Raw genomic sequence first — 12078 nt, 5'->3', positions numbered from 1 at the left:
AAGTGGTCACCACAGTAAGTCTGGTTACCATCTGTCAAAATTAAAAAAAAAAAGTTATTACAGTATTATTGGCTATATTCCCTATGCTGTACATTACATCCTGCAACTTATGTATCTTATAGCTGGAAGTTCTTACCTCTTAATTCCCTTTATTTTGCCCACCCCTCTACCCCAGGATTTAGAGTTCCAGCCCTAACCTTGCTGGTATTGTTGTGTGATCTTGAAAACCTCTTAACTTCTACATATACAGGTGCATGCAGTGTTATTTTTCTAGGTGATCTTAGCCTTTTCATCCTTCCAGGTTCTGTATTTAATAATGCCAGTATTTTAAAATCACCATTATATGGCTTTGCATACCACTATTTTATAAATGGTGTATTTTTAAGAATATCCAATTTTAAATGACTGGACATAATCCAAGCACATTTTGTTGACATGTGTACATGTAGGCTGGCCTTTGACCTTTCATTTGGTACTTTTTGCTTAGCTAACTTTTGTATACAACAGAAGGCACAGCTTGGAAATTTGATGTATGTGTAGTTGTGAACATGGCTTGGACTGGACGTGGTAGTGATGTTTATTATTTCTCTCTCAGTTAAGATACATCCCATTCATGTCTTGTGATTTACTAGTGTTAACCAATTTAGAAAAATGGCAGACACCGGAACCGTGGAAGGTGGTAGAGAAGTAGACAGCTTAGTTGCTTTCCCCAAAAGAGTATACCTTAGTGTTATATTGTTTCTAGTAGTTTCATAAGTGCTGCCCCAAGTCTTTTAACTTAGTTTATTACCACCAGTAGCAGTGATTACCTTGTCTTGGGAGTTTGGGAGGTTGGCATCAACATCTCTTAAATGTCTTAAAATGGCCTGTCAAAATTGGCTTAACTAACTAGGTACCAAGGCCAGTTTGAGTTTAGTATATATCTTTTTTAAAAAAAGAATCACAAATATTTCATAATAAATATTTTGTCATTGCTGCTTAATATATTGTAGTGCTCAGTAACCATTCTCATTACTTTATACATTGAAATTGCAGTTCACAGACTACAGTGAAATTAGTAGTGCATGGCCTTATTGAACATACAGAATAGAGAAAGAGAAAGATTAACATTTACTTATGGTTTGCTTCTTAATATAAGATGGCCTTATTGTGTATTAAGCTAGCTCCTTAATATACAAGGACTGATCTAACCTTAAAGTAAATGAGGAACTTTGTTGGGCTATGTAGGCTCTCATCTGTATGATTTTGTGTTTAGAATAAACACACATTATTTATAAAATTTAAAAATTTGGAAGGATTTGTAGAATGGGTCATTTAGGCAATCTTTTAGATATAATTTATGAAGTGTCAATATCAAGTAATGAGACAAGTATCTCATACAAATAAATTCTATAACAGCTATGATTCTCATCAGAAAGGAGGTAGGGTCGGGGTCTTGTAATTTGAATAGAATATTCTTAGCAATGATCTTTTGGTTAAGATGCCAAAAGCATAGGCAACAAAAGCTGAAATAAGCAAAGGGACTACATCAAACTAAAAAGCTCTACACAGCAAAGGAAACAAGTTAAAAAGGCAATCTATAGAATGGGAGAAAGTATCTACAGATGATGTATCTGATAAAGGGTTAATATCTTAGATATATAAGGAACTCACACAACTTAAAAACAAAAAACCAAATAATCATATTTTAAAATGGGCAAACAACCTGAATAGAGTTTTTTCCAAAGAGGATATACAAATAGGCAATAAGTACATGAAAATGTGCTCAACATCACTCATCATCAGAGAAGTTTAAATAGCTTTAAAATAGATTGTCAAATAGTACATCCTTATTTTATACTGTAAAATTAAAATTTGTGAATCATTGTAGTTCAGCAAATATAGAATGATTAAGGATTAAGTTTACGTGGCAGGCAGTTATACTTTTTTTAGAAAAAAGTAATAAACAAGTTCTAGTAGGGTTTGGTTATTTAGGCAGCAGAAATATCTGAAGTTAAGTACATTTGGACTTTGGGGCAATAGTGTTTATAAATGTTACAAAAGGCCCTTATCTTTAGCATGAGGGCATAATAGGTATCCTCTAAGGTTCCCACCAGGATTGATAGTTCTTTATTTTGTTGGTTTTCTTCACTTTTAGATACAATTTCTATTATAAACTATTAATTATTCAGTGACACACATGGAGCTACTTTAGGGAAAGATAAAAATCTGATTTCTTTGGAGTATCTTTCCCTTTAATTTTAACTTTCATCTCCTTATGGTTTTGTTTTTCATTGTTTTGCAATAATACTTTTATTTTATCCTCTATGATATCTAGTAATGTTTATACTAAGGTAGGTTTTTTTCATTGATTGTATTTTGAATCTTCTTGTAGCCAATATTTACTAACGTGGCCCTTTTGATAGGAACTATTATTGTGTTTGTAACTGTTCTCGTTCTTTTATCTTCCAAGTTATTCATGGCAACCTGCTACAGCTATCACTGTCGAGAATGACTTGATGCTTTATCAGCTTTGTATTTCATGACATTTTCCCTCTTGGCTTTTTATTTTAAAGTATAGCATACATGTTGTGGAAGAAGTGCAAATAGAAATGAAAATTGCATTTTGATGTTTTATGTCTTGTCAGGAAATCTTTCATTATACTTTCTGACTGCTGCAAATTTCATTCTTGTACCAATAATATAAAGGCTTATAGTCAAAATATAACTCTTGCCTAGCAATAGGTATATTTTTTTGTGACAATGTGTGGAAATGTAAAGTATTAATGAGTACTTTCCCCCTTGTTCAAGAGCCAGTGTTGAAACTTTTAAGAAAAGTAAGACCTGCATTTTAAGAAGTTAAATTCATTTTTAAAAAGTCTTTTAGTTGGAAAAGTATTAAGTATGACACAAACCTAGAAAACCCAGAAAATTTTATTATTTAAAAAAATTAATTTTATAAAAATTAAAAATATATGCCTGACAAAAGCCAAAAACAAAGCAAAACAAAAGAATATTACCCTATATGGCAGAAATATAAACATAAGTGATGAAGTGGGAGAAAATGTTGAAGCATCTTTAACCAAGAAATTTCACAAATTAATAAATGAAATTCCAGGAATTCATTAAAAATGCTGGCAAAGAATATATACAGTGCACTGAAAAATAAATGCCTTTGCAGAGATGTTCCGCTATGTTTAAAATACAAAGGCAAATTAAAACTTCCCTGAGATACTATTTTTTCACCTAGTTGACTGGTAAACATAAAGCCTAATATTATATTGGGTTGGCCAAAAAGTTTGTTTGGATTTTTCCCTAAGATCTTACAGAACTTTTTGGCGAAACCAATACTTTGTTTGAATAGATAAGGAGAAGCAGTTACTCTCAGATTTTTGATTGGGTTATAAATTTGTATAACTTCTCTGGAAATATCTTTCAAAATTTAAATACACATGCTCTTTGACCAAGTGCTTTAAGTTTTAGAAATGTGTCCTAGATAGATAAATATACATGTATATGAAGGTGTTAATACAAGACTGTTCATTGCAGGGAGGGCTCTTTTAGTAACTTGTTGCTCTTCCTATGTACCTGAATGGGGGTAGAATGTCTCTGGAAGGGTAGAGAAAAAGCTAGTAGCAGTGCTTGCTTCTTGGGGCATAAACTGAGATAGCCAAAGAGGACATAAATGCAGCTTTTTTTTTTTGTTTTTAGAATAATTCTTTATTTTTATTTATTTATTTTTGGCTGTGTTGGGTCTTCGTTTCCGTGCGAGGGCTTTCTCCAGTTGCGGCAAGCGGGGGCCACTCTTCATCGTGGTGCGTGAGCCTCTCACTATCGCAGCTTCTCATGTTGCGGAGCACAGGCTTCAGACGCCCAGGCTCAGTAGTTGTGGCTCACAGGCCTAGCTGCTCCACGGCATGTGGGATTTTCCCAGACCAGGGCTCGAACCCATGTCCCCTGCATTGGCAGGCAGATTCTCAACCACTGCGCCACCAGGGAAGCCCATAAGTGCAGCTTTTTAACTGAATATCCTTTACAGAATAAATAAGCATGTGTTACCTGCTAAAATTAATATTCAAAAGAATGACATTGAACTAAAGCTTTCTTATAGGTCATATGTGAAATACACCATCAGTGGACACACAGAAGGTATTTCTTCATCACCAGTGTGTCAGTACTGCAGCAGTGTTTGGGTGTTTGCTACTCCATTCAAACATCTGTCCCTCAAAAGGAAGTTTTCTTTGACTTCCTCTCCTCACCCTAGATTAGCTAGGGCAGGCACCCTATTAAAGATTTATTCATCCTCTGTATTTTGTCTGAGCACTTAACTACATCTGTGATTAAATAGTTAATGTTTAATGTTTTTTTTTCCCCCATTGTTAGAGTTAGGTTCATTGAGGGTCTTTCACTGCTGGGGCAGTATGTACTATGATATCCTGTGTTTTGATAACAGTGCATATTTGAATGAGTGAGGATTAATTCTAGAGTATCAGAGCAAAGCCACAGCCTATTAGGAAATTACAATAAACATGTCTTCTCACCCATGTTGACATTTCTGTTCCTTCTTTCAGTGGCTTCCCTAAAACAAACAAACAAACCATTTAACCTTTTTTTTGTGGGGGGGGGAGGGGGAGATCACAGATCCGTTTTAGAAACCATGATAATCATAAAACTGTGGAGATGCAAATACCCCCAAATTTTGTTACATAATTTCAGTAGTATCATGGATTTCCCTAAAGCTCTTGATGTAGACCCACATCACTCCAAGGTTTCACTCTGCAGGATTGATTCTTCTGACTGACTATTATTTTATTCTGACAGTTTTTGGTGTCTTTGCTTTTTTGACCGTTTCTCTTGTTCCTAGGACTGGGCTTTTGTATTTTATTACAGTAAATTTCAAGCATACAGAAAAGTTGAAAAACTGTACTTTGGATACCAAAATATCCATCACTCCTATTCTATAATTAACTTTTTGCCATATTTCCTTTCTCATGTAATTTCCCATCTATCCATTCATTATCCTTTTTTTATTTAATGCATTTCTGAGTAAATTGTTAACATCATTACCCTTTCTTCCATGTACTTCAGCTTGCCTGGCATTAACTTAAAAGTTCAGTATTGTTTACAGGATTCTTCTTTGAGGTAGAAATTTATATACAGTGAAATGCACCAATTTTAAGTGTAACATTTGATGAATTTTGACAAGCGTATACGCCTGTGTAACTCTTGACTCCTATCGAGATGTAGACCGTTATCATCACCCCCAGAAAGTTTGCTCCTGTTGCTCCTCAGTATTTTTTGTGCTTTATTTAAGTGATAACTTACTCCTGTTTAATTGTTATTTTTACATCATGATGATTCTCTCAGATTTGCACTGTTTGATCAGCATTGTCTCTATCATAAGCTAAGGGTTGGTGACAGAGTATCAGCCAACCCAGGATCCTTAAGAATCAGCCTAGACATAAAACCAAGAAGATCCAGTAGGAGTCAGTAACATAGTCTCCAACCTGGTGGTTGTGTTGGTGGTGTTTGCAGGGTAAAAGAGGGGTAGGAGGGGCTTCCCTGGTGGCGCAGTGGTTGAGAGTCGGCCTGCTAATGCAGGGGACGCGGGTTCGAGCCCTGGTCTGGGAAGATCCCACATGCCGCGGAGCAACTAGGCCCGTGAGCCACAATTGCTGAGCCTGCGCGTCTGGAGCCTGTGCTCCGCAACAAGAGGGGCCGCGATAGTGAGAGGCCCGCGCACCGCGATGAAGAGTGGCCCCCGCTTGCCGCAACTGGAGGGAGCCCTCGCACAGAGACGAGGACCCAACACAGTCAAAAATAAATACATAAATAAATAAAAATTAAAAAAAAAAAAAAAAAGAGGGGTAGGAGGAATGACTGGGTGGGAGGAAGTCTTATTAGTGCCCTGTGTTCACAGGGTACACTACAGGGAGAAATTTATTTTGGTTGACAAACTTCCTGTTCAAGAACTCTTACTCGATCTCAGCTTTGAACACAGCTTAGTTATCATAGGATGTTTTCCAGTATTCATATAGTGAATTACTGTAATGGGAGGAAGATTGTTGAGTCACAAACAATGTATTGGAGTCATTTTGCTTTCCAGGGAAACATTTTCCTAGTCTAAAATTTTAAGTGTGTGCTTGGAAGTTAGAGCTATTTTTAAAATGTGCTGTTTTTAGCTGGAAGATAGCTTGCTTTATCTTACATGTCCATTTTATCACATTATCATGTAGTTTCTGATGCTTTAACATTATCGGGATAGCACAGTTTTAGTAACAGAAGAAATTTAAGGTTATTTACGTCTCACATTCACATTCAAACTTAAACCCCTTTAGCATTGGGGGGGGTCATTAGTTAATAAGTCTAATAATTTTATTTCTGGACAGCAGTTTTGGTGCTTCTCATTAGCCAAGGAGCAATAAACACGCTCAATTTTGGAAAGTGTATATTGCCAGTGTTAAATTGTTAATTCAAAATTGTAAATATAAAATTTACCTAATCATCTCTGTTTTTTTGTATATTCTCACACAGAAAAAAGAACCTTCTAAATCCAGTGTGGAGAAAAAAGTGACCAAGGTTGCAGAAGCAAAAAAAGTAATGAAGAGAAATTTTAAAGTAAATAAGAAAATAACATTTACTGATGAAGGAGAGGTAAGATTCTGTAAATGCTTCATTTCTGAGGTACATTCCAAGTATTAGAAAGAGTTTGACTCTCCTGCTGACTTGCCATTCTTTAATAAGAAAAATAATGTTTCTCTAAAGCACTTGGGCAATTCCTTTCATTGTTACTGTAGGTAATTGGTCAGCTCTGCATCTGTAGGCAAGAATGACTTTCTGACAATAAGCTGGGATACTTTCTGGTAATAACAACAGAGTTGGTTTTGAACTTTCCAAATCCTGTTTTTATAGATAAGACTTTCATGTCCTGGGGTCCATTTGTTAACATGCTCTATGGGAACATGCTCAAGGATAGTAACACAAGTACTGGCCACAGCTTCTTTTGCTTGACTCTGGAAAGCCTCTGCTCTGTGGTTCCTCAATTTTAGATGCCATATTGGCATGTTTTTTACTTACTGGCCTGCTGTGGGAAGGAATTCCCTGCTTTAAAATAACCTTGGACACATAAGTACCTGGTTTTCATTTCACCATTACCTGGTCTTAGTGTAAATACATCCCAATAGAGTAGGAAAGGGGTTACCACTCACAGATTGCTCATGAAAGATCACTCTATTAGATAATAATATCTTCATTTTTAAAGAGGAAATATATCTAGAATGTCAAGTGACTCACCTAAGGAGTGATGGCTAGAGTCAGTGGTCATAGCAGGATCTTCTGAATATTGTCTCTGTTTCACTCTCACCAACCTACGGGTTTCCCCGTTCATTCTGATGTAGCACTCAGCACCCCATGCCCACCATGATCTCATTTCTCTTGCCCTATGTTTATTTTTTCTTCATAGCACTTATTATGAGACTTTACATTCTGTATTTATTTGGTGGTTGTCCATTTCTTCCATTCCAGTGGGATGAGGGAAGGTATTTCTGTTTCACTGTGTTGAGAAAAGCTACATGAGGGAAGGTATTTGTTGGCTATGTTTAGTACTCTGTCCTCTGCACTTAGAATAGTGCCTAACAAATAGTAAGCCTTCAGAAAAAGTCTGTTCTAATACCCCAGTAAAATAACAGAGCTTTTTATACTGACTATAATGTATCACATCAGATATTTCATCATTATTAATAAAAATGCTTCCTGCACAGTCTATATTCAGTGGAGTGTGTTTCCTTTTAATTCTGAAGTTAACAAAGATTTGCACGTTACTTCAGGGAAGAGGGCTTTGTTTTAGAAGCCCAAATTTGCACTAGTAATATGGAGTAAAATGGTGTATAAACCATACAAAAACTAACAAAATAGAATGTAATTCAGCGTGTTGAAGTTGCAGAGAAAGCCTATATAATTGGAAAATACGAATCTTTGTGAAATTACTGAGAAGAGGTCAGCACCTGAGAAACAGGCTAGACCAGAAAATAGTTAGTTGTAGTATTACATCGATGCTCACTGTAAAAGATTAGTGCTGTTAGCATAATGAGGTTCCTTACTGTGCTACTAAATTTAACTGTACGTATTCTACCCATTAGCTTCAAGTTGAGTGTAAATCCTTAACTGTAAAATGTTTCAATGTAAACTTATTGCTGATAGGAGCTCTGTGTGGCTGGCAGCCGCTGCACTGAAACTTCTGATCTAAAACTCTGAAAGAAGTGCTACCATTTGTTCAGCCCACAGAGGGATGAATTGTTTTCACTCTGATAGAAAAAGGAGTGAAGAGTCAGAGCAGTGGATGGCGTTCTTACTGTCACAATGCATCCCTTTCACTGCTTCCTCAGTGCCGGTGACTGCTAGCATGGCTACTCATGCATTTGTGACCCTTGTTCGTTGCTTCAAGCTGCAACTCTGTCGGAATCTCATCTTGGAGAATGTGGTGGTGACAGGAGTGAGAGGAGGCACTAATACCTGTTATGTGTGTGCCTGCAACTTCCATTTGCCTGCCGTTTAATTAGCAGTCTTCCAGAAACTGTGGCAGCTGCTTAAGTCCTCCTGGCAACCAGTTATTAGGCAAAATAAGAAAATTGTTTTTGTCTAAACTGTCTAGAATTTTACTGTGTTAGGCCCGGAAGATTATTAAGTCAGACAACCCTTATTTTTCGGGTAATGACACAGATGTCCAGAGATTAAGTAATTCATTCAGGATTATGCACTGGGCTAGTGAAAAAGCCAGGACATTCAGACAGATCTCCTGACTCCCAGATCAGTGCTCTGACTTCTTTGTCACCTTGTTCCTAATATAAAAAGTTTGTGTAAAATTGGGTAGATCTGAGCAGGCTTGTGAAACCCAAACTAACTTTCTCCTTTACGCTTAAGTTAGTTATTTCAGTTTTTATGTGCGGTATCAGCTGATATGTGATTCCTCAGTCAATTTTGAGCATCTCATGTGTGCCAGATAATGTGTTGGGTTCTGAGGACTCATGAATAAGGCATATGGCTGCCCTCAAGGAGATTAGTGATTAATTTACAGGAAAGGAAAACAACCCAGTGTGGTGAGAGAGGTGTTACAGGAGGTACACCAAGGTGCCATGGCAGTGGCGGGGCTGCACTCTGGCCAGCCTGGCTACTGCCCTGTGCGGGTCCTTTGGAGCTGAGTTGCTGGAGTACAGCATACTAAGAACACTGGAATGATGTTGAAGCAACTACCTTCGCCTCCAAGTTATTTAATGAAAATTTCCTTTAATCCTGCTCTCATGAGTTATGGCAGCATTACTTTGTCCTGACTGGGAAAGTCTTTTCTGTGACTTGCTCACTTTTATTATAAAGCTTGTTAGAAAGTTTAAGAAATGTAGGTTGTAAGGCAGAAAGTATGTATCATTACGCAAAGGAAAGTGGTGTTCTGTTACTATTCCTTGTCTCCTGCCGCATACTCACCTTTTTCCTCTCTGCAGTTGGTTCAGCAGTGGCCACAAGTGCAGAAGTCTGTCTCCAAGGATACTGAGGAAGAGGACGATGCTGGTGGTATCGACTTAGATAAAGCAAAGGAAAGGCTTCAAGAAGAGGACAAATTTGACAAAGAAGAATATAGGAAGAAAATTAAGGCAAAGCATCGGGTAAGCTTTCCATCTTGAATTAATACTGAGTGAAATTTAATATGTCCTAAATATATGTATATGTTCATTAGATATTCTTTAGTAACCAAGTTACTTTACTGTTTTCTTTAACCTTATTTTTCTGTGGCTACTTTGTTGTTTTCTCTAGTCCTTCTTTTCCCTTCTGCTGGTGGAGTCTTTGTATATTAACTAATTTCTGAGAATGTCACCTAAATCTGCTTTTGGTTGAGGTGACCCAAATTATAGTGATTTTTTTTTTCAAATAAAGTTTTAATTTGGAGATAACTGTAGTTGCACATGTAGTAGTTAGAAGTAACAGAGAGAGATCCTGTGTGCTCCATTTCTATAACTTTGTCATTTCAGGAATGTTATATAGATGAAACTGTGTAGTATGTAGCCTTTTAAGATTGGGTTTTTTCACTCAACACTCCATTCTTTCTGTTACTGAGTAGTGTTCCGTGGTGTGGATGAAGCACAGTTTGTTTCACGTTTCACCCATTTGAGCAACATAAGTGTTGTTTCCAGTTTCGACTTAATAGTTAAATTTCTTTCCATAAGCGATTACTTGGTAATAGATATTAGATTAAATTTACTATATTAAGAAAAAAAATAAGGAAACCTTGTGAGAGGGAGTGCTTCCACTTAGGCATATGCCCTATTGGCCTTAAACTTGGCAGTTTTCAATTATCATTGAAACAGAAAGGGTTACTCCATTCTGGTCACTCATGATATTACTGTCCTTTCACACTACTTAAAAGTGGACATTTCACTGGATAAATGAATCAGTTAATGAACTAAAGCAGATTTACATTTTTTAAGAAGTTTCTGCAGCATGCCCTTGAGACAATGAATGATCTCAGGGTAACACAGTATCATATGCAAGAATCACTGCTATAATGTTGGTCTGGCCAAAAAGTTCGTTCCAGTTTTTCCATAAGATGTTACAGAAGAACCAGAACAAACTCTTTGGCCAACCCAATATTAAGTTCTGTACCAAAAAAATTTTAAGCCTTTGGATGTGGACATTATTAACCATAGCCTGAGGAGGGTTCTCATAGTTTTTGACTCCTGTTTGACCTTGTTACTATTTAATAACCCAGTAAACTTTTTTTTTAATAGAGCAGCAATTCTCATTTCTTTAAGATTTGATACAGCTTCCCAGTAGCATTTAATAAATAAGAAAACGTAGATATTGAAGATAGCTTTCAAGGATGGAAACGAATGGTGGGAAAAAAGTTCCAGAAATATGGAGAACAAATGAACCTGAAATATACTGGTTACAGTTTTTGGGTATTTATGTTATTGAGAGAACTAAACATCTCCTGTATTGCTGCTTTTAGTACAGTACTTTAAATGGAAATTTGGTGTTAATAATTTGTTACTAAAATTTTTTTTAAGTGTCAGCAGCTTGCCATGTTTCTGCTTATAGTCTTCTTAGAGTATGTATCCAACATAAGAGCATTTTACCTTTAAATTGTAGCCAGCAGTAAAAGGAATATGGAGAATTTACATAAAATCAAGCCCCCCCCCCCCCCGCCACCTGCTTCCCTTTTCTTATCTTCCCTTTCACCCCTTTTCCCAATGTGTGGAAGTTACTACTGTATCCAGGTTGTAGAATATTTTTTCTGAAAAATTTAGGAACTTAATTTCAAATTGACTGTTGTATATTTATTACACAGTGTTTGTGTGCTAGGCTCTGCCTTAGGCAGTGAAGATGGAATATTTAAAATACATGGGTTCCTCTATCCTCAGGAAGATTATTATAGTTAAATCATAGTTAACTATGGGCATTCTGTCACTGCACAGAAGCTTTTTGTGCCCCAATTTTTTTACATTAAAATTTTTGAAATGAATAATATCTTCACATTTTTCCAAAATCAAGAGGGATAAAAAAGTTAACGTTGAGAAGTCTTGCTTCTGCCCATACCTGTCATTTTTATTCATCCCTCCACCCCAGAGGTAACTTTTTATTAATTATTAATGTATCCTTATAGTTTCTTTATGCAAAGACTAGTAAATAGAAATACATATTCTTGCTTTCTCCCTTTGTCACATGAAAGGTAGTATACTGTAGATTGTTCTATACTATTTCATTTTCACTCATTTTTGAGATTTTATGTAAATCATTTTCTTTCCTTTGTACCATTGTTAAAACATAGCATATGATTTTAAAACTATCACTGTGATTGTCTCACAGCAAGGTTGAACAGAGCAGTTTGGGGCTGACACAATTGTGAGAGAAATCACAAGAGCTTTCCATGCTACTGGTTTTGAACCAGTTCTCTATAACTAAAATAGGTATAAGGTCTTTTTAAAACAAGTCAAAGCTTGTTGTTTTATATAAAATAAGTATATACTACACAAGGTGGCCCATGGCATACTTTCTATATTGGAGGTTGAAAATATTATGTAGCCTAAAAAGAGCACAAAGAAGTAACCGAAA

At 36.3% G+C, this 12078-nt stretch overlaps 1 protein-coding gene across 1 annotated transcript in view; it reads left to right on the top strand.

The window, feature by feature from the left end:
* Nucleotides 1-12078, top strand: part of DDX10 (DEAD-box helicase 10) — a 251244-nt gene that overhangs the window by 136167 nt on the left and 102999 nt on the right. Inside the window, exons 14-15 of the mRNA XM_057553611.1 lie at nt 6514-6633; nt 9474-9635. Coding sequence (XP_057409594.1) covers nt 6514-6633; nt 9474-9635 — 282 coding nt within the window. The remainder of the gene's footprint in view (nt 1-6513; nt 6634-9473; nt 9636-12078) is intronic.

This window comes from Balaenoptera acutorostrata, chromosome 9 (assembly GCF_949987535.1).
Source record: "Balaenoptera acutorostrata chromosome 9, mBalAcu1.1, whole genome shotgun sequence".
In the NCBI taxonomy this organism is placed as follows: Eukaryota; Metazoa; Chordata; class Mammalia; order Artiodactyla; family Balaenopteridae; genus Balaenoptera; species Balaenoptera acutorostrata.
This window is presented reverse-complemented; position numbering and strand designations above follow the sequence as displayed.